This window comes from Arachis ipaensis, chromosome B2, assembly GCF_059453495.1.
Source record: "Arachis ipaensis isolate K30076 ecotype BB chromosome B2, ASM5945349v1, whole genome shotgun sequence".
Lineage (NCBI taxonomy): Eukaryota > Viridiplantae > Streptophyta > Magnoliopsida > Fabales > Fabaceae > Arachis > Arachis ipaensis.
In genome coordinates, this window is record NC_142437.1 from 92748525 (window position 1) to 92772604 (window position 24080).

The following is a 24080-nucleotide window of genomic DNA, read 5'->3' on the forward strand; positions in this document are numbered from 1 at the left end:
ACACTAAAAATTATTCTTTGTGTATTGTGTTTAGATATAATATACAAGATACTAATGTCCTATATTATATATGGATGGACATGAACAAAACTAAAATATTATGTAACATGACTAAAATAGCCATGTGATCCCAAATTTTCTGCCTAAGTACAAACTAATTTAGCTCAAAAGTATGCGCTAACATAAAAAAAAATTCTGCACTAACATAAACGAAATTCTGCATCAAATTTTCTGCACTAATTTGCATAAAAAGTTATGCACTAATTAAACATAACACAAATAGAATTTACAATTTTTTCAACATATTAAAATCCAAAACAATTCACAGTATCATTGTAAAAATTTAAGATTCTATCAAAGGAAAGAACGTATGTCTTCTTATATAATTTTCAAATTGACAAATCATAAAACAATAAAAACGAAAAAAAAATGAGGACAAAGAGAAACAAAATTCTGTTTAATAGAAAAATAAAAATAAAAAGCAATAAGAGGAAAGGCAGAGTAATACCTAGTTATTGATTGAGAAAGAGAATAAAGAGAGACCAAGAGACATAGACAGAGAGCAAAAGGAAGACATTACTTGGAAAGAAGTGAAAGAAGAGGAAGAAGAGAACAAAGAAAGAGAGATCAAGAAAAGAGTACCGAAAAAAAAAGAGAGAAAGAAGAAGAACACAGATAGAGAAAGAACCGGGAGAAGAGAGTATCTCTTTGAAAACAACGATGCAAAGAAGTTCAAATTAAGGTTTTCTCGAAAGAAAATAAAGAAGGTAATAGTGGAATAATAAGAAATATCTATGAACAAAAAGAAAAATAATTTTCATTAAAAAATCCGTGTCCATCTTCCCAAATCTCGTGTCGCCATTGTCCTTCATTTAAAAGTTGACACAAAAATGAAAAAACTAACCTGAAAATAGTGTGTCCATTGTCCATGTTTCTCTGTCCAAACACCTTTTAGATATTTAATGTCCATGTCTCTGTGTCCTGTCTACAAAAACAAACACTGCCGTAATGCCAAAAAATAATTCGAGATAAACGGGTTATTGACAAAAAGTCCAACACTGCAACTATCCAGTCCAATAAAAATTTGATAGATGTGTATGGAGTATGGTGGATTAGAATCTAATTTCTTGTAAAAATCCTGTCTTTATCAAACAAGAAAGAGCACATAACATCCACTTAGTGGAGGGTTTGAGAGGACAACACAATCTATGACAAATTACAGGCAAGCATATGAAAATGCTCATACAATGGTTGAGCATTTCTTGGTTTAGTTGCCATCACCAACTTGCATCTCATCCCCTTCATCAGAAACAGTGGTTTTTTCTGGTGTGCTATCATCATGTGAATTTTCACCATCCATAGCTAAATCTTTCTCCACCACATTTCCTACTGTAGCACCCTCGTCTAATGCTGTCTTACCATTATCAATGTGACCATCAGTGATGGTACCTTCCACTTTTCCGACGTCAACCTTGGCAACAAGTGTAGCATCTGGCAGTTTTGCATTAGGGTCATCTGTTTGCTTTATATCATCAGAATCCACATCCACATCATTTTTCTGGCTAGCGGTGGTCTGGTCTTGCACAGAGCCCGCTTCACTTTCATCACGAGACAGATCAGTTGCTATAGCAGTTTCATTTTCTTCAGCGAGAGGCGCAGCTTTAAAATTCTTTGAATCCTGCGCACCAGTTTTGTCAGCAACAGTCTCTGTTGACTCATGAGCACGGTTGTTTGCTTCGATTTCTTCTTGCTTTTGTGCTTGTACCCTGTACTGTTCCATGACATTTTGTATCCTTTCCACTTCTTCCATAAGATTCCCATACTTGTATTGCAAAGTTCTCTCAAGTTCCTTTTGCTTCTGTACTTCCTCCCATAGATTGTTTATCCTGTGGGATGCTGCTAACTTCTCCTGCTTTTGCAAAGCTTCAAAGCATTCTAATTCAGTTGCAGCTATGTCCATTTGCTTGAAAGTGGCCTCAATTTGTGGCCAAAGACTGTTTTTGGCTCTCATCTGAAAAATGCAATAGCTGAAGTATATTATTCAACATTGTGTACAGGCACAAAGGACTCTTTACAGACAGCAAAATCAAACAAAAGGAATTTTCTTTTCCATGTGTCCTTATCAATTTTGATTCATGAAGGTCACTGCTTCCAACTATTTTCAGTTACAATTTTCAATTTTAAGTAACAAAATTTGTGTCAATAGATGCATAGAACATAATAGAAATGCAGAAGAAATACCTCTAGGATGTGTTCTACACCAATGGGGTGCAAATATCCTTACTCCAACGAATGTATTAATACTGGCTTTATAACATTAAATTGGTGAGTATTCAAGGGACTCAACCTCTGTCCTAGCATGAATTCTATGTCCAAATTGTTTGATATAGTCCCATCACTACTCCACCTACCCTTGTATACCTCTCACCTCTCGCATAACAGAATGCATTCCAGACTGCAGAACCCACCCTAGCCAACAATTCACTCAATCACTCCATACTCTATTTAACAATTGATTAGGTGAGTAGGTTCCTATCAGTTTATCTCTAAGGCAAAAATAGCATTGTTCAATTACAAAACTAACTCAACCAAGGTGATTCTAAGTACAAAGCCATGTTTTAAGCAATAAAACATAATCAGAACTGACTGAGTTAAAGGCATTTGGCATGGAGAATGTTAGTAACATACCTCATAGCCTTGAGTGAGGAGTATTGCCTTCTTCTCAAGCTTTACAACTTTCTCCTTGCCATCGTCCAACTTTTTCCTCACATTCTCAAACTCATTCTGCAAAGCTGCCAGCTTTTCCATGTTTCCAGCAACACTTGAGAGACCATAGGCATGACGGGTTGGAAAGAACATGAGATCATTCAGGCTAGTCCTGTGTGCTTCAATGAATTCCTCAAGGGGTTCACTTTCATGTCCCAGTGCTACCCGAAGATAATGGGCCTCATCCTTTATCAACTTATCAGCCTAACCAAAAAATAAAAAAATAAAAAAACAATACAAAATAAGTATCCTTAACCCGCTTACAAGAGAAAGTTTGGATGACAACATAATAAATTATAATAAGCAAGGTAATTAGCCAGCTAACTCAAAACTCAGAGGTTTGTTATATTTTAGGGCCATTTATGATATGGACAAAAAGACATACATTGCAATATAGTCAACATTAACATTCCACTTTTTTTCTCTTTCTCTTTTTATTATATTTGTGAGAGGGGGGTGGTAGAACTTGACAATCAAACAAGGAAGTGTCCTTGAGAAACATTACCAGCAAACACAACCCAACATAATTAATTAATTGCAGGATTATAACGGAAAAGTGAGACTGTCAGATCAACTAGCACAGCATCAAGTCATAATTCATAAAGAGAAAATATGTGTTGATGTCACAATACATGACCTAAAAGGAACCCTAAAAAGAGTTGCAGGACTATTTTTATAACATTCACTGAAATAACAAAAATAAACAAAAACCTATACATCAGATTAAACGCATACCTAAAAAGAGTATATTAATAAAGGACAGATATAGAATAGGTGTCTAACAAAATCTCCTCAGTGGGAAGAAAACCACCAAAAATCATTTGGGAAGTGATATCTGAGTATTAAATGTCTAGGATAGGTATAGACAGTGTAGTCAAGCAATGTTGTCAATATAGATTCTACCCAAGATTGAGATTAGAAATATATGTACAACGTGATGGTAACATGGATCACAAGATCCTGCCTAAACTGAACACATTTAAACAAATAGTTACACGTAAAATGGCGTAAACAAGCAAAATAGACATACAATCACATTTAACAAAATTAAACTTTGATTTGACATGTATGAAGAAATAATATGAAATAATCAGCATTAACATAATAACAAATCAATATAAAAGGCATTAATTCTAATGACCCATGAAATTAGGATGTTAAAAAGAAAAATACCTATCTATTGGTATGCTTTATAATCACAGTCACAAAGAAACCCAAAAGGGCAAAAAAATAGAAGGAAAACAAGTCACAGTAAATAATCAGAGTTAAACGAGAAATTGGGAGAGGAGCAAAGAACTCAAAGGATGGATGTGTTTTGTTTTAGTGTACAAAAAACTGGGCTCCTGAACAGATAGACGGTGGCAGGCCCAGCATGTTTAGGTAGCATAATTCCTAATATCTTGCATGTTTGCCAATCAATCATAAAGCCTAATCACCAAACTGAGTACCCTTGTCTGTTTTAGCATTGCCCAATGGCTAGTTTCTTATGGAATAATTTATTTAGCATCTTTGATAAATGTTAGGTGTGCCTGGCAACTCTAGATATATTTTTATTGACTAGATTTGTTGGTTTGGTAATAGAAAAGAAGCAAAAATTAAGTGGACCAGTGCAATTTTTTCACGACCATCTGGACTCTGATTGGAGCGTAATGTACGCACCTTTAGTGACAGATTCTCTGATAAACATATCTTATGGGATAAGGTTAGACGCTTAGCATCTTGGTGTAAAGCTCAAGATCTTTTTAGACGTTTTTCCCTCTCATACATGTTGAGAGATTGGGGAGCTTTACGTTTTTGATAGGCCTTTGTTTGTGTTTTGCTTTTGTATATGGGAACCCTGTTCCCCTCCCCGCTTTTTTGTATTTCTTTTTCCTAATCATAATTGAAAGATTTCAATTTCGACAACCACATTATGAACAATGATATCTTACCCAGTAAAATAATAAATGGAGGACAGATGCATACAATTTGAGGTCATAACACAACTACAATCATTATATAATAAACATGGAATTACAAGTAACATTTAACTAATTCCTATTAGAAAAACAGGAAAATCGTTTATAAAACAGAAAACATAAAAGACATTATGACATAGTAATGGTTACCTGCAAATCACAAATACAAATCACACCAACGAGCAAAGCACAATCACATTAACACAGGCCACAGAAAATCAGAGCCTACCCACTTTCAGGATGCACTACACAAGCACCTACAACTTAGATATGGAGAGCAACTGACACAAGCATCTCAGGTGCAACGCCACTGCACTTATGTGGATCAAACAACACCCCATCAACCATCCCTAAACCACAAAAGAAAAAAAAAATCCTAATCCAATTCAGCCACTAGAAGCAGTGGCTTAACTGGCACATTGCAGTTGTGTGATCCAACTGCTCCTAAGCAAACAAATCAACCCTAGTCCCTAGCACAATCTCATTAAATAGAAAGGGTGGCTCAGTGTCAGGATCTACAAACTACAAACCTAGCAGAATTTTAGAATTGTTCAATCTTATACGTTAGTACACAACCTTAACAATGATTAGACTTATAGTCTTCAGGTTAGTGCAAAACAAGAGGTGTATCCTCCACAACAGAAAGCAGCATTTCAGCGAAGGGCGAGAATTGATTATGCTACTTACTATCTATCAGCGCGAAAGCCACGAACATGTGATGTCATCACAAAAGAAGCTAAGGGAAGAAACTAAGAAATAGATTAGTAAATACATACATCTTTCATCTCCTCTTCATGAAATTCTTCTATAACAGGAACAACAGGCTCATTTACCACACGCTTAGCTCCTTTCTTTTTCTCCTTATTTACTTTCTCGTCAAGCGGATACTTAGCATTGTCATGCTCCAGCAAAGCAAGAAGCTCCCTTCTTATCATCTCATCAGCTTGCTCAATTGAGGTTGGTGGAACAAAGGAACTCTTGTCATCAGCTCTAACCAAAGAATTTCTTATAAGCTCCAATGATGCAGCTGGAGGCCGAGGAAGCTCCCTTTGAAGGACTTTTGATCGTTTCCTAAGTAATGCCTGTTGCCTTGCCTCTTCTTCTGCCTTTTCTCTAGCTATTCTATCTGACATATCCTCTTCAATCTTCTCCTCAGGTTCTTCAGCATCTTCTGGAATGGGCTGCATGACAATCTGGTACTCATTTTTGGGCTGTGGAAGGCTTCCTAAACCAGAGCACAGACTTCGTCTTATTTCAGCTCTTTGTAGCTCAAGTTTAGCACGCTCATGCATATCCAAATCCTCATTAATACGAAGCTCATCCCTGAGAGGAGTTCCCTTCGGTGTCATGCTAGCGTAACCATCTCTTGCAGGTGTCATGCCAATTCTGGGAGTGAGACCTGCAACTCCAGGGGTTGCAGAGGGAGTCAACATTGGATTTGGGGTCTGAACCTCTTTTCTCTTAGGAGTGACCCCAGTAAAATCCGAAGGATGCAACTCCGGGTTTTCTCCCCCTAATAATGGTGTCTGGGACTCCCTCAACCTCGCCAGGTTTTCAGCTTCCATCATGACAGCATCTCCCTTACTAGCCGGTGTTCGCTGAGGGGTTCGTAAAGGAGTCATTCCCCGGCCAGGTGTTTGTGCATAATTTGCTAGAAGAGCACGTGTTGCAGCACTACCTTCTCCAAATTCGTCACTCCCAGCTAGGTCATTGGCATAACCCATCCTTGCAATTTCATCCAGTTCCTGGTCAGAAATCTGGGGTGGCGGAAGCATCAGTTTGGTTTGTTTCCTTACTGTTTCCGGATCATTCAACTTATTGGCGTGTAGTATAGCAGATGGGGCATCTTGCCTCTGTGCAATTTTATTTTTTGCAATGTCTTGCTTTCTTAACTGTGTCTCAACATCAATCCTTCTTTTACCCTCAAGTTCTTCTATTGTAGTTGGGAAATGGGGCTGTTCCACGGGTCTGTCTTCATCAGCAATGTCATAAAAACCAGGAGGAGGCCTTTTCTCAAAAGGGATTTCTGCATTATAATCAATGCCTTTCCTTTTTCTCCTTCGCTGCCTGACATCAATTCCCGCAGCCTTCAGTTCTCTCTTCTTCTGTAAAGAAGCAAGTCTTCTGGCTTCCTCAAGCTGTTTCTCCCTCGCTTTCCTTTTCGCCTTCTTTCCTTTTGTGTTGGCTAACCGGGCTCGTGCTTCGGAAAGCATCTCCTTTTCATCTTCGTCCATATCAACTGGATCTGGGCGTGCAGGTTTTGACTCTGGATTTGGATCAATCTCCCCAGGACGCAACTTCCGAGGATCATCGCCAGGTTCATAGTTCTCATCCTTTACACAGGCTGCGTCAAGGAGCTTCTCGTAGCGCTCAAGACACTGAGAAGGAGTACGTCCTACAATAGGAGCAATCGTTCTCCACTGGGTGGGCATAAGCTTAGCAAGATGAAGCAGCTTCTCATCCTCTTCTCTAGTCCACTCAGTCTGCACACAAAAAACAGCATTATAATAGAAGACTGATTGTAGAAAAACACTTGTCGACACAAAAAATGCAGTTAAAGGGTTCAAATGCAGGCGCATCCAGACACATTAAAAAGCAAGCCATAACTATAATTAATTACTTATTAATTAAATAATGGCATTAGGGCAGCCTTACAATTACTTACATGAAACATTAACTGAGTAAAATCTAATAATCAGCTTTATCAAGGAGCATTACTGGCAGCACAACCATCCATTCTCACAAGAGTCATGTCAAAAAGCATAACCTTTCAATCAAACTGAAAACATCGAAACTTTTTTTGTCCTTCATATTCAAAAACCCTATTATACATAAACTTGATGCACAACCAAAAAACAAAGGTAAATAACATACAAAAGACAGCAAAAAAAATAAATAAATAAATAAATAGATAATAGATATTAGGTGGGTAGGATTACCTTCTTGATGGAAGGATCGAGCCATTCGTACCAGCGAGCCTTGCATTGCTTAGCGGATTTACGAACCAAAAGGGAAGAGATTCGAGCCCATTGGTTCTTGCCATATTTCATAACAGCTGCTTTCAGGATCTCATCTTCGGTGTTCTTCCAAACACCGCCCTTTATCATAATCCTCATCTTGCCACCACTTTCTCTTTATCAACCTTCGCTTCTTCAAATTGTAGGGTTTTGCTTCCCCAACTCCAACCACAAAACAAAAAACGACGAAACAACCAGAACAGAAGATATTATTTACTTTTTATGTTTCACTGTTAAGTGTTAACGCTTACAAGATGTTATTGTTGAAGACGCAAAACCTTCCTAGGTGCTGCTGACTCCTGCTAGTCTGCTACTCTACTCTCGTATCGTCAGCCAAAAGAACCGTCGTTCTGTTTTGTCAGGAAAAAATACTCAGCTTCTATTGGGCCTCTTATTATGTCCCTCTAGACTCAAATTTAAAACCAGATCCAAGCATTTTTTTTTTTTCCAAAAGAAGGAAATCTAGTGTGAGTTTTTTTTATTAAGAAATTAATACTAAAAGAAAAAAATATAATATTTGAATAAAAAAAATTATAATATAAATTCTGGGATAAAGTCATTTTTGTCACTAAATATTTTTTTTAATTTAATTCAATTTTATATTAACATTTTTAATATGTTTCAATTTTATTCCTTCTCTTAATTTTTTGACTGTCAACAAGTGATTATTTATTTTTCAAATTTATCTCTTCCTTATACACATTATCATCACACTCCTTGCTCACCTTTTCTTTTCTCACCCATTTAACCACATTCCACTAGTATGCCACCCCATCCCAACACCTCACCTCAGTGTTGAATTCATCACACCATCTCTAACCATAGCACCTCAACACTCTCTCTCTTGTTGAATTCATTACATTATCTTATTTTCACCACCATTATCTTTGTCTCTCTTCTATCACTTTCACAATCCTATGCCTCTACCATTACATACTCTCAAATTCTACCTAAATTATCAACATCATCATTACTATCATGAACAAACACAAGACAAATAAATTAAAGAGATTGAAGAAAGAACAAATCAAAATTAAAAAGACAATAATAACGAAGATCGTGGGGTGGTGAAAAAGATACAGTTATTGTTGATATTGATGATGCTATTAATAGAAATAGAGCAACAGGATAACAGTGGTAAGGTGTGACGATTGGAGTAGTGCGACGGGGTGACACTGATTAAGGTGGGGTGGTATAGCAAAGTGGCAGTGTTAGGATGAAGCGTAGGGGAAGTATTGCCACTACAAGAAAACCGGCAGATAGCGGCGGATATTTAGTGGCGGTTTTTTTCAACCGCTGCTAAATGGAATCAGCCAGCGGTTCTTGTGGCGGATTTGGGAGAAGCTACCAAAAGCTCTCATTTTGCAGCAGTTTTGTTGTAACCACCGCAAAATGTCGCGTTGGGGTTTATGCTTAGATATTTTTTTGCAGCGGTTTTCTTTCAACTGCTGCAAAAAATTTTTTAACATCATTTTTTTGTTTAAACATTGCCTTGTTAAATCTATTATAGTCCTCGCTATTTTTTTTTTACGAAAAACATGTTTGAAACACTACAACTTAATGCATTAAATAAATTTTCGATTTTGTGTTACGTAGAAAATAATTCATTAATTAAAAAAATATTTATAAATTAATAATGTGCACAAATTTACGAATCAGGTTTTTTCTTGTACTATCAGCGCCTTTTGAGTTTGTATTGAAGCATAAATGGTAAAGAAAAAATCAAGTGAACGTCTGAATTCATAAAGTCAAAACAAAGTTTAATACAGCATAAAAATCAGAATTATTAAAGTAGACAAACAAGTATCGAGTCAAAATTTCTCATCAACATCGTATTGTCCTGGCCAGAAATACTCTGTCAAAAATCTACTGTAGTCACGTGATAAAAGATCTGATAAGTCATCTCTACCCCATGGCAACTTGTTCAGATCAAAGCCCCTTTTTGCAGCATGTACGTCATCTTCTCTATATTGGGTGTATGAAGTTTCATTGTCTTCTTCTGGAATCTTATTGAGCTCAACATTTCTGGAGATGTCATATCCACCGGAGGAGATAGCATCGAAATCGTCTTCTGAATCAGTGTTTGCCCCATCTAGAGTGTCATCAACTATTTTGCCTGAATATTCAGCTGACACTGAAAATATGAACATGCAACCAATAACATAAATCTACTTAAAAGAAAATGATAACTTCCAGGTCATTACCTAGTAATTATTAAGGAAAAAATTGTGGAATTATGGGAAGAGGACTTTAAACATTAACAAATACAAAATTAACGATTACCATCTCCTTCGTCGGTAGTTTGGACAGATTTCTTGGAAAGAAGCTCTCTAATAGAATGTTCTATATACTTTAATTCCTCTTTTGAAGCAATCTCTAACTCAACAACATGCGTGTTATTAAAGCGCATCTGCATCATAATAAAATGTATAGTTGATGGTCTTTTTTGTAAAGCATATTGTGTCTCTGTGATTCACTTTCTATGCTAGAAATTTATTTCTAACCTTTAATTCAGCAAGTATGTCTTCAGAGGTCCTACCAGCTACAAATGTCACAAAAACATACCTAAATTTCTCCTCGTACATTGATCCCCACTCATGAAGTTCCTACAAATTTTAGCATGAACGTAACAACTATCATTGGTTAAATGTTGTAAGCATATATCAACTTAAAAGACTTATTATTCAAATATAGTTTAACTCATGTTTTTAAGGGTATGGCTAATGAACAAACCTGTACAGTAGCTTCGTTCACCGTTTCCGAGTATTCATTAGAACAAGATCGTCCTGATATAGCCTCCAACCAAGACCTAACATTCAACTTACGGGACCATATGTCTCTGGTAACCGTAATTGCATTTTCCAATGAAGAGAATGGAGAGGCAATAGCCATTTCATTAGCGAATGTTGTGTTTGCACAGCATGATGAGAAATCCTCCGTTTTCATTTCTCTTGTTACAACACCATTTTATGTTGACTATATTGGTCAATGATAACAATATTGTAATTCAACACAATTTACTCGACATCATAATTTTCTTCATTGGAGATTAAGAACAACAACAATAATGATGACAACAACAAAGCCTTGAAAACTGACTTTTGCAAGCAACAATCGTTCGAAGAAATGAGAAACTAGTGGTATTCATGAAAATCAACAAGAAATGAAAACTGAATTTAAATACAAAAACACAAATAGTAATGTAACTAACAAACTGCGTACATCATAAACAATGTTAGACTTATTAAACACACAAATCCACTATAAATGATGTACATGTTTTCAATATTTTCATTATGTTACATCATCGATATTATCAGAAACATCTTCTATTGGGTCTTCTATATCATCATCCCTTATCAACTGTAAATCATTGATGTCACCTGCCGCTAACATGTTCAACCCGGGGTGTGGAGAAAAAGCAGCTTCAACTTCTTCATTCTCTCCACCCATGTCATACAAGTCTCATGGTTTTACATGAACCACAACACTCCATTCTTGATCTATTTCATCAAGTACATAGTACACAAGATGAGCTTCTGATACCAATATGTACGTTTCATCCTCTTCTCGATCACCGGTGTGAATCGGACGAGTAAAATTAACACTGGTAAGGCCTAGATGGTCTTGCTTGATACCTCTGCTCATAGTTGTATCAGCCCAAATATATCTAAACAAAACCACTGTGAAATGGCAGCTGTAGTTCAATTCGATTATGTCCACAATTTTCCCATAATATGGAACACTACCAATAGCCACTCTATTATCACGCATGCTTGCATAACTTCTTGTATTGGATGAGATATAAACTCCACTATTTTGAGTTTTTAGCCCGTCTTCCTTTGTGATAGTTCTAAACTTGTACCCATTGACATTGTACACCCCAAAATGTCTTGCCTGAAGCATGGGACCACATGCCAGCAACTTCATTTCTTTCAAATGTATAGTATTGTCCATTGGAACCTGGCACCATAAATTAGAGTTCGTTCGTATAAAACATTAGAATCCGTAATTTATAATTCTAAGGCACAAATAAGTTGGTCAGGTTAAATTTCTACGAACCTCATGCTTGAACCAGCAAGAAAATTCTGCATGCACAATACGGTCTATCTTAGATTGCGACCTTGTTTGATACCGTAATTTTCGCTTCGTTTCTGCCCTAAATGTACTTTATGACACAACAAGAAATTAGTCCAATGACTGAGTGTTTGAAATGGGTTATAATCGTGTTTAAAAAGTACATGTATATACTTAATAAATGAAACGACGGTCTCGCAATTGACTAGCACATGACGATGTGCCTGCTCTTTTTCCATCGGGGTCAGTCCAAAACGTGAAACAGCCCCTGAAGCTTTTCCAATTTCTGAAAACATAGTTTTTCTTGTATTGTTTGTAATATCAACAGGTTGATCATCAACTCGCACTGGTCGGTTGATTCTAGTATCAATATTATCCAAATATCTGGAACAGAATCTCAAAATCTCCTCGGATAAATATCCCTCCGCAATTGAGCCTTCTACTTGTGCCCTGTTACGCACGTATTGCTTCAATCGTCCTAGGTACCTTTTATATAAATAGGACATAACGCTTAGTATATACGTAATGAGACAAAAATAAATGTATTAAAGGCATTTAGTAGCAAGGTAACCTTTCTATTGGATACATCTACCGATAATATACCGGGTGATAAACCCATATTTTAGGATGTATTTTGTGCCCAATTCAAGTGATTTATTCAATCCCTCACCCACTTATTCATGTAAATTGCATGGTTTTACTTTCCCTTCCTTATTATGTGATATATGTGAAAAACATGTTTCCTATGCTTTAAAAATATTAATTTTATTTATCCTTTATTACCATTCGATGCCGTGATTTGTGTGTTAAGTATTTTCAGATCTCCTAAGGCAAGAATGGTGATAAACCACTATTTTATGGTTTATCTTGTGCTCAATTGAGTGGTTTTTATCAACTCTTTACCCACTTATTCATACTATTTGCATGGTTTTACATTTGCCTTCCTAATTATGTGCTTTGATTGAAAACATGCTTCTTTGGCCTTAAGTTCCCTATGTTTAATCCTCTCTTATTACCATTAGATGCCTTGATATGTGTGTTAAGTGATTTCAGAGATTACAGGGCAGGAATGGCTCAGAGGATGGAAAGGAAGCATGCAAAAGTGGAAGGAATACAAGAAGTTGGAGAAATTGCTAAGCTGTCCAACCTAACCTCTTCGCACTCAAACGGCTATAACTTTAGCTACAGAGATCCAAATGATGCGATTTCAGTTGCGTTGGAAAGCTAATGTTTGGGGCTTCGATTTGATATATAATTTCCCATAGCTGCCTCGACGTTAGGCGACGCGAACGCGTGAATGACGCGCCCACGTCGCATCTGCGAACTTCAATCCACGCGGACGCGTGGACGATGCCTCCGCGTCACTTTCCCGCGACCTGAACGTAACAGAAATCGCAAGGGGCGATTTCTGGGCTATTTTTGACCTAGTTTTCAGCCCAGAACACACAGATTAGAGGCTATAAAGTAGGGGAATGCATCCATTCATAAAAAGCTTTCATATTCACAATTATTAGGATTTAGATGTAGCTTCTAGGGAGAGAAGTTCTCTCTCTCTCTCTCTTAGGATTAGGATTAGGATTTCTCTTATTTTAGGATTGCTTCTACGATTACAGGTTCAATATTCCTTTTTATTATTTTCTCAATTTACTTTAATTTATGAACTCTTCCATGTTACATATTATTCTCTTAATTAATGTTATTTGAGGTATTTCAGTTTATGATCGTTTTATTCTATTTATATGAATGCTTTTAATTTAATTTAGATATTTTCTCCCTTTTGGCTCTGGTTAAGTAATTGGTAACACTTGAGTTATCAAACTCATTGTTGACTGAAAATTGGAATTCTTCAAGAATTAATTCGAGATCCAATAAGTCTAACTTTTCCCAAGGAAAGACTAGGACCTGAGGAATCAAAAATTAATTCATCCACTTAACTTACCTTCATAGTTAGAGGTTAACAAAGTGGGAGAAAAATCCAATTCTCATCATAATTAATAAGGATAACTAGGATAAGACTTCCAGTTCTCATACCTTGCCAAGAGTTTATTTTATAGTTATTTATTATTATTTTATTTTTCTTATCATTTAACATACTTGTTCCTTACTTTCAAAACCCCCAATTTACAAGACTCATAACCAATAATAAGAACATACCTCCCTGCAATTCCTTGAGAAGACGACCCGATGTTTAAATACTCGGTTATCAATTTTAAAGGGGTTTGTTACTTGTGACAACCAAAACGTTTGTAAGAAAGACTGATTGCTTGGTTTAGTAACTATACTTGCAACGAGAGTTTACTATAACTTCTAAACCATCAATCTTCAGTTCTTCAAAATGGCGCCGTTGCCGGGAAATTGCAAACGTGTGCCTTATTATTGGTTATTGTAAATATTTGCTTTTTGCTTGTTTATTTGTTTTTTATTTTTGTTTTTATTTTTTTTTTTTCGTAAATTAAGAGGTTATTGGTTTTTATTTAGTTATTAAAAAATTTTTCAAAAAAAAAATTTTTTTCTTGGTGTTCATCTTGATCTTCAAGTTGTTCTTCGTGTTCATCTTGACCTTCAAGTTGTTCTTAGTTGTTTTCTTCGTTTTGATCTAAAAATTTTAAGTTTGGTGTCATTTTATTGTTTTTCTCTTTCCTCATTAAATTCAAAAATATCTTTTCTCTTTATTTTAATTGAATTTTCGAAATTTGCATAAAAAAAAATTCCAGATTTTTATTTTAAAATTTTTATCTTATCTTATCTTATTTCAAATTTCAAATTTCAAAATTTAATTTTTAAATTCAAAATTTAAATAACCTTTTAATTTAAAATTTGTTTTTATTTTCGTTTTTAATTTTTATTAACTAACTATGAGTTCTCACCCCTCTCGCTTTGAGTTTAGTTCCAATGTTGTTGCAAGGAATGGAAATTATAACAGGAACATGCATCAAAGTCAAAACAATCAGAGATGGAAGGAGTCACAAGGATCTGATCAACCCTTCCGGCAACAACACCTTCCACAGTACCATAGACAAAGACCATTCCACGATGCATACCAAGACAGTAGTTATGGTGGACCCTTCCGTGACAACCAACATCCACCAAATTACTATAGTCAAGAGCTATTCCAGGGGGCATACCAAGATGATAGATATGATGGACCCCCATCATATGCCTATGAATCTCCTCAACACAACTTTGAACCACCACACTCACAAGCCAACTACCACCATTCACCTTCATATGATCCTAACCAACATCCACCATACCAACCACCATATGAACCATATGAACCATATATAGAACTACCCCAATTCTAACCCAATTACTCCCAAGAATCACCACCTCCATATGCACCATATCCATATCCATCAATCCAAGAGCCTTATGGTCCTACTTATGATACCCAAACGGAACAAGAATCAACGGATCGTCACAAGGAAACAGTGGATCAATTTCTTGCAACCCTTCACCAATTGAATCAAGCAATAAATCAATTAGCTTCCCGACGTTCGGACACTCAAGGAACCCCATGGCTTCATGTGGACAATCTAATGAAGAACGTAGCATGAAGGAGACATTAGAAACTCCAGTGGACAATACGGAGCATGACTTTGTACTGGAACAAGTGGAGGAAGCTGTAATTATTGAAGAGGAAGAAGTGGTTGCAGACTTAGGAGATGCTGAACCTCCATGGGAAAGTCAGGTTATAGAACCTCCTTCCAAGGCGATTGAAATTGATGCTGAGGAGGGTGTACAATCTCCAAGGCATATCATGGTTGAAGACTTAGAAGAGGTTGATCAAGAGATGGAGATTCAAGAAGAAGAAGCACAACCTCATATGTCCTTGGTAAGCAATGAAGAAGAGACTAAATTGGAAGAAAGCTACCAAGAGAAAGAGGTTAAAATTGAAGAAACTTGCAAAGAGGTGGAAGTTGTCAAAAAAGAGCACAAGGGAGTGGAGCTGGAAATCACCTTGCCAAAATTGTTGGAGACCCCTCCCCCTAAGTTGCCATCATCCTTCACAACATTCAAGTGGGTAAAATTCATATCCCTTAGCTTTCTAGTTCCACTTGAATATGGGCTACTGGAGACGGATGGTCAACTTAGAGCTCTTTGTGGCATTAAGAGTAAGAGGAAGATGGTTAGTGGTTGGAGTTGTCAAGCAAGGTTCAACATGGTTATGTGCTCTAAGTTTAAATGCAAAGGTTGGTATAAAGCTCAACTGAATGGGTCTAGAAAGCTGTTTGGATGTCTCGGTGAGAATTCCGACTGTTCACCACCCAAGTGGAAAAATGATGATCAACAAGAAGACGTATGCAAAGGCAAGGTATGGGACCCCGGAATTCAGCCTAGAAATCAACACTCTTGGGGCCTTGTCACTTCTTTCAACCTGCTGGAAGGCTTTTTGCGCCTAGTTTGGGATCCCGGAGGCCATTGGAATCACAAACATTGGTGGAGATTCCTGGATGAGTTCAAGCACAAGCCACCATAACAGGGAGCTCACCAAATGTCCAACTTAAGGACTTTAACTACAAGTGCTAGGTGGGAGACAACCCACCACGGATGGCCACCCGGAAGGGAACCGAAAGACGTTTACATGGGGAGACAAACAAGTCCATCTGCACAATCCTTGAAGAAAAGCATCAGTTGGAACAACCCGTCCACCTGCACATCTCAGCATGCACCGAGGACGGTGCAATCTTTAAGTGTGGGGAGGTCAATACCGATCTCCATGGGTTAGTTATTTTCTTCTCAACACCAATATTTTATTTAAGTACATTTTTACATTTGCATGTTTCACTGCATGATTGTTTGATTTTATGCATTTTAGCCACTGCTTGGTTAAAATAATAAGTTTCTTTTTAAGATCCTATTTTTGAAAAATTTCACTAATTTAAGATCAAAATTTTTTGTGTAAAACTTGTTTGAAGTTGTATTTGGAACATGATTTTTGAGTCAAAGAACACACAACCCGTGAGATTTTGAGCTTATTTACATGGTTATATTATTTAACCATAAATTTTTATTCTTGTGTGTTTTCTTCTCTATAATTGCAATCTTTGCTTTGTTCCATTCTATATGTCCATTATTTAGTGTATTTACATACTTGCATATGATTGAGGCCATTATTTGTTATTAGCTCACTTATCCCAAATAAGCCTACCTTTTACATCACCATTGTTAGCCACTTTGAACTTTTTAACCCCCTTCTATTTCATAACCACATTACTAGCCTTAAGCAGAAAAATAAAATAAAAATCCCAAGTTGAATCCTTGGTTAACTTAAGATAGATATTGTGTATAATTTAAGTGTGGAGAATTTTATAGGAACATGGGATGATATGAAAAAGTAGGGAATTAAATTGAATAAGTTATTTGAAAATTTGGGAAGCATGCTCATATGAAATCAAAATAATTAAATTACCATATGCATTGAAAAAAAAACAAAATATTAAAATAATTAAATAAGGGGATACAAAAAAAAGGAGAAAAAAGGAAAAGAGAAGAAAAATAATATTACCCCAAATGCAAAATAAAAAGAATAAATGCACATGAGAAAAAAATTCAAAAAAAAAATAAGTTTGATACTTGAGCATGTAATACAAAAGTGGAAAAAATTTGGGTAGCTAGGTAAAGTATTTTAAAATTGTATAAAGTATGTATATGTTAGGTGAGATCTTAGACTAATCAAGGATTCACTTTATAAAGCTCACTTGGCCATATATATATCCTTACCTTTACCTCAGCCCCATTACAACCTTGAAAAGACCTCATGATGTTTGCATTGATATGCTAAATATTTGTTGATTGGTTAGATGAAGAACAAAGTTTAGAAAGCATGACTAGAGAAGAGTAGAGTGATTAACCCTAGACACTTGAGAGTTAGAGTGATATACACTACCAGTAAGGGTTCAGTGCTTAATTCTATGTTCCCTGCTTTCATGGGCTATCTTCTTACAAGTTTATCTGCTCTTTATTGTATGATTTGAATTAGTGAAATCTGATTTATGTTTGTCTTGAAGAGCTTATTTACTTTTAACCAAGTAGGTAGAAACATTTTGCATGTAGTTGCATTCACATAGATAGGTTGCATTGCATACTCTCTATCATTTCTCTTCACTCGTTTATAGCTTCTCTTGAGCTTAGCATGAGGACATGCTAATGTTTAAGTGTGGGGAGGTTGATAAATCACTATTTTATGGTTTATCTTGTGCTCAATTGAGTGGTTTTTATCAACTCTTTACCCACTTATTCATACTATTTGCACGGTTTTACATTTGCCTTCCTAATTATGTGCTTTGATTGAAAACATGCTTCTTTGGCCTTAAGTTCCCTATGTTTAATCCTCTCTTATTACCATTAGATGCCTTGATATGTGTGTTAAGTGATTTCAGAGATTACAGGGCAGGAATGGCTATGAGGATGGAAAGGAAACATGCAAAAGTGGAAGGAATACAAGAAGTTGGAGAAATTGCTAAGCTGTCCAGCCTGACCTCTTCGCACTCAAACAGCTATAACTTTAGCTACAAAGGTCCAAATAATGTGGTTCCAGTTGCGTTGGGTATATAATTTGTCATAGCTTCCCCGACGTTAAGTGACGCGAACACGTGAATGACGCGCCCGCGTCGCATCTGCGAACTTCAATCCGCGCGGACGCGTGGACGACGCCTCCGCGTCACTTTCCCGCGACCTGAACGTAACAGAAATCGCAAGGGGCGATTTTTGGGATGTTTTTGACCCAGTTTTCAGCCCAAAACACACAGATTAGAGGCTAAAAAGTGGGAAAATACATCCATTCATAAAAAGCTTTCGTATTCACAATTATTAGGATTTAGATGTAGCTTCTAGGGAGAGAGGTTCTCTCTCTCTCTCTCTTAGGATTAGGATTAGGATTTTTCTTATTTTAGGATTGCTTCTACGATTACAGGTTCAATATTCCTTTTTATTATTTTCTCAATTTACTTTAATTTATGAACTCTTCCATGTTACATATTATTCTCTTAATTAATGTTATTTGAGGTATTTCAGTTTATGATTGTTTTATTCTATTTATATGAATGCTTTTAATTTAATTTAGATATTTTCTCCCTTTTGGCTCTGGTTAAGTAATTGGTAACACTTGAGTTATCAAACTCATTGTTGACTGAAAATTGGAATTCTTCAAGAATTAATTCGAGATCCAATAAGTCTAACTTTTCCCAAGGAAAGACTAGGACCTGAGGAATCAAAAATTAATTCATCCACTTAACTTACCTTCATAGTTAGAGGTTAACAAAGTGGGAGAAAAATCCAATTCTCATCATAATTAATAAGGATAACTAGGATAAGACTTCCAGTTCTCATACCTTGCCAAGAGTTTATTTTATAGTTATTTATTATTATTTTATTTTTCTTATCATTTAACATACTTGTTCCTTACTTTCAAAACCCCCAATTTACAAGACTCATAACCAATAATAAGAACATACCTCCCTGCAATTCCTTGAGAAGACGACCCGAGGTTTAAATACTCGGTTATCAATTTTAAAGGGGTTTGTTACTTGTGACAACCAAAACGTTTGTAAGAAAGGCTGATTGCTTGGTTTAGTAACAATGACTTAGAGGATAGAAAGGAAACATACAAAAATGGAAGGAAAGCACAAAAATAGAGTCTTGAAGAAAAAGGCAGCGACGCGAACGCATGGACGACGCAGCCGCGTGCCTAGCGCGAAAAGGCAGAGATGCGAACGCGTGACCGACGCGACCGCGTGGAAGAGCAGAACTCCAGATGACGCGACCGCGTGACCTACGCGGACGCGTGACAGACGCCACGTGCAGAATCTGCAGAAAAACGCCCCCAGCAATTTTTGAAACCCTTTTTGGCCCAGATCCAAGTCCAGAAAACAGAAATTAGAGGTTATACAGTGGGGGAATGCATCCATTCATAAGAAGGTTTCCATTATTCACTTTTCATAATTTAGATGTAGTTTTTAGAGAGAGAGGTTCTCTCCTCTCTCTTAGGTTTTAGGATTAGGATTCCTCTTAAAGGATTTAGGATTTCAACTTCTTCTCAGGTTCAATATTCCTTTTATATTTTTATTTATTCTAATGCTTTTATTCGTATCTGACTTATGTTACCAATTTGGCTCATGAACTCTTTATGTTTAGATTGATTTTCTTTTATTAATGCAATTGAGGTATTTCAAATTTATCTTTAGCTTTTTTATATTCTTGGCTTTAATTGATTAATTGGAGACTCTTGAGTTATCAAACTCATCGTGATTGATAATTGTTATTTTTGCTAATTGAATTGAATTCCAATAACTCTAGTATTTCCTTAGGAGTTGGCTAGGACTTAAGGATCAAACTAATTAGTCCACTTGACTTTTCTTTGCTCTAGTAAAGGTTAACTAAGTGGGATTAAAACTCAATTCTCATCACCATCGATAAGGATAACTAGGATAGGACTTCCAAATTTTTACACCTTGCCAAGAGTTTTATTAGTTATTAATTTATTAATTCCTGCAATTTATTTCCCTTGTTCAAACCTTTTGAAACCCAAAAATACCGTTTTTCATAACCAATAATAATTCATACTTCCCTGCAATTCCTTGAGAAGACGACTCGAGGTTTGAATACTTCGGTTTATAAATTTTATTGGGTTTGTTACTTGTGACAACCAAAACGTTTGTAAGAAAAGAATTCTTGTCGGTATAGAAGCTATACTTACAATGCAAATTTATTGTGAAAATTCTAGATCGCGCGAGAGTTTCGTTCTTTCAAAATGGTGCCGTTGCCGGGAAATTGCAAACGTGTGCCTTATTATTGGTTATTGTAAATATTTTTCTTTTGCTTGTTTATTTGTTTCTGTTTTCATTTTTAATTCTTATTAGCTACCATGAGTTCTCACCCCTCTCGCTTTGAGTTTGGTTCTAATATTGTTGAAGGGAATGAAAGCTATAGCAGGAATATGCATCAAGGTCAGAACAGCCAAAGATGGATGGAGCCACGAGGACTTGATCAACCCTTTAGGCAACAACACCTTCCACAGTATCACAGACGACGACCATTCCACAATGCATGCCAAGGCAATAGATACGGTGGATCCCGTTGTAGTTACCAAAAAGTTCCACCCTATGCTTATGAACCACCCTCTCAACATAGCTTTGAACCACTACACCCACAAGTTCCTTTTCACCATTCACCACCATATGACCCTTATCCACCACAATCCCAATCCAATTACTCCCAATAACCACCATATTCTTATTATGAACCCTCTCCCCTAACCAATGAACCCTCATATCCACCCCAATCTCCAATGGATGACACCCTTCGTGTTCTTCTTCAAGGACAAGTGAAGATGCAAAGGGACGTACTGGAACTCACTACTGTCTTAACCGAGGTAGTAAATAAATTAGCTTCTCAACATCTGAGCACTCAAAGTACTCCCATGGCTACATGTGGAGAATCAAAAGAAGAGCGAAGCATGAAGGAGACACTAGAAACTTTGGTGGACAATGAGGAGCATGACTTTGTATTGGAACAAGTGGAGGAAGCCATAATAGTTGTAGAGGAAGAAGCGGTTGAAGATTTAGAAGATGTTGAACCTCCATGGGAATCGAGAACTGTAAAGGATTCCGCCGAGAAGTTCGAATTTGATGCCAAGGAGGATAGTGCACAACCTCCAAAGCATATACCTTGTGAAAAATTGGACGGAACAGACCAAGAAATTGATTCCTTAGGCAGTGATGATCATGAATCAACCTCTCCTAGTCATGAACTTGTATCTGCAACTGAACTCCTTGAGCCTGAAGAACCTTATCCAAGTGAATACGAAGATGATGTCGAAGTAGATTTCTCTCAACCTCCAACTTATGACTTGAGTGACGAGGAAGACATAGAAGGCTTTGATCAAGACGCAGTTGCAGTTGAAGAATTTTGCGAAGAAGTGGAGGAATTCACAGAAGAATACAAGGGAGTAAAGCTTACAGAACCACTGGCAACACCTATCCCAAGGCCATTACCACCTAATACAAGCTTCAAGTGGGTACAATCCTTAACCTTTGTCTTTACTTTTCCACTTGAATATGGTTTGCTTGAAATAGATGGCCAGCTTAGATCTCTCTGCGGCTTTAAGAGTAAGAGGAAAATGGCTCGTACTCAGAGCTGGTGTGCAAGATTCAATAAGGTTCCACGCTTCAATTCGAAGTGCAAGGATTGGTATCAAGTTCAATTGACTGGGTCTCGAAAGGCGTTTGCTCATCTTGGTGAGAATACAATTTCTAAACCGCCTGGATGGAAGAATATAGATCAAGACAAAGGCGGATTTAAAAGCAAAGTTTGGGATCCTGGAATCTATTCTGACATTCGTCACCCCGGGAGCCTGCGAATCTGTTTGAAGCTGCTCAAAAGCTTTACATGCCTAGTTTGGGACCCCGGAGGCTGTTGGCATTCCAAACATTGGTGGAAATTTCTAGATGAATTTAAGCACAAGCCACCATAACAGGAAGCTCATCAAATGTCCAACTTAAGGACTTTAACTAAAAGTGCTAGGTGGGAGACAACCCACTATGATATGATCGTTTCTCTTTTTCAATTTTATTTCGTGTTGTTTGTTTTTATTTTATTTTATTTTCACTGAACCTGGAAGTATTCATAGCATCTACATTAGCCCTGCATATTGCATACTGCATAATTGAAAAAAAAAAGAGATCACCCCACGCGAGCGCGCAGGCCACGCGTGGGCGTGAGAAGGAAATCAGCGTAAAGATCCAACGCCAAGAAAGTTGGGCTGGAATCGTGTGGCTGGTGTGCGTTTAGCAGAAAACGGCCCACGCGTTCGCGTCCCTGACACTCATCCCACGCAAAAGCGTGAGCAATGCATCCGCGTCACGTGGATATTATGGCCCCCTAAATGGAGACAGAGAGTTGCGCTGAAACGACGCTGGAAGTGTGCGTCTAGCACAATTTTCAACGACGCGGTCGCGTGCCTCACGCGTCCGCGTCACCCATCTTTTACCCAACCCACGCGATTGCGTCAATCACGCGACCGCGTCGAACCCATTTCACCCTAGTCACGCGATCGCGTGCTCCACGCGTTCGCGTGGATTCAAAATCACTAACCCCAACCACGCGAAACCCTAGCCCCCGCGTCGCCCATTCACCCCCAACCTCCCCAACACTCCTCTCACCTTTCCCCTTCCCCTCCTCTGCAACCACCACCGCACCAGCTACCCACCACCACCGACCACCGCGCCAAGCCACCACCGCACCCCACCACCGAAACCCACCCTCTCTCCTTCTCTTCTTTCTCTTCTTCCTCCACCACTCTCTTCCACCCCTCTCACCCACCGCCGCCCTCCTCCGCCACTGCCCCCCACCGCGACCAACCTCAGACCGCCGTCTCCCACCACCACAGCCCCCACAACCCTCGCCCCCTCCTTCCTTCCTCTCCCACCTCCTCCAACCCAAACCCCAACCTCCACCCCGCCCCTGCTCCACCACTGCGCCACCGTGCTCCCTCCCAGCGCCGCCGCGTCATCACCACCATCTCTCTGCCCTCACCTCTGTTCATACACATACCAGGTTCTGTCGAACACCGATTTCTCTATCTTCCGTAGTTCATTGCATATTTTTCAGATTCTGTTCAATTTAGGATAGTTAGAGATGCATGTTTGTAGTAGATTCTAGGTGGTTAGGTAGCTAGGATGTGGTTAGTGGATTTAGGCCTGATAATTGTGCCGTTCTTGTTTCTTGTTTTACCTATTCTGCAATTTTGATCTGGCTGTGATGTTAATACTGTTCATATGCTGTTCTTTTATGTTTCATGCTGCTGTTAAGATTATTCTTTACTACTCCTATTGTTTGTGACTCTTTGCAGCGCTTTTTAATCTCATATGAACTGTTTTTCTTGCTGTTTATTACCCAGAAACATCCAATTTTAGCCGGAATGCTGCCCAATTTTCTGCAAATGGTTTCATTTTTTTTTCATTCATGTATTAGTTTTGGCAATTTTAAATTTTGCACTAGTTGGCTACAACCAACCAATGCATGAATGCACGGGATAGCATTCTTATTCCTTTTTGATTCCCTGGCTAGTAAATTGCATTATTGATGATTTCATTTTAATTTTTGCTACTCTCGTATATATCTGAATTATCATCAATAACCTGCTATCCTTGCTTGAATATGAATTGACTGTTCTTTAAAATTGTGAATTTCTTGTTACCTAGGAAACCGATTATCATGCCACTCACTTTAACTTTCTTTTACTAACTCACGACTCTTATTT

General features: G+C 37.5%; 2 protein-coding genes across 3 annotated transcripts; both read right to left on the reverse strand.

Moving 5' to 3' along the window:
* Positions 1-1123: 1123 nt before the first annotated feature.
* LOC107625479 (cell division cycle 5-like protein) lies at positions 1124-8132 on the reverse strand. 2 transcript variants are annotated; one of them, XM_016328130.3, is made up of 4 exons: positions 7664-8132; positions 5501-7207; positions 2689-2970; positions 1124-2011 (listed from the first exon to the last, which is right to left on the reverse strand). In XM_016328130.3, exons 1-4 carry the CDS (start codon positions 7838-7840, stop codon positions 1268-1270), a joined length of 2910 nt encoding a protein of 969 aa, XP_016183616.1. In that variant the 5' UTR covers positions 7841-8132; the 3' UTR covers positions 1124-1267. The 2 variants fall into 2 exon arrangements, with proteins under 2 accessions (XP_016183616.1, XP_020971647.1); XM_021115988.2 differs by having other exon boundaries at positions 7390-8110.
* Positions 8133-9552: 1420 nt separating this feature from the next.
* LOC107627410 (uric acid degradation bifunctional protein TTL-like) lies at positions 9553-10687 on the reverse strand. Its single transcript, XM_016330242.1, has 4 exons — positions 10475-10687; positions 10246-10347; positions 10025-10151; positions 9553-9875 (listed from the first exon to the last, which is right to left on the reverse strand). Exons 1-4 carry the CDS (start codon positions 10685-10687, stop codon positions 9553-9555), a joined length of 765 nt encoding a protein of 254 aa, XP_016185728.1.
* Positions 10688-24080: the final 13393 nt, after the last annotated feature.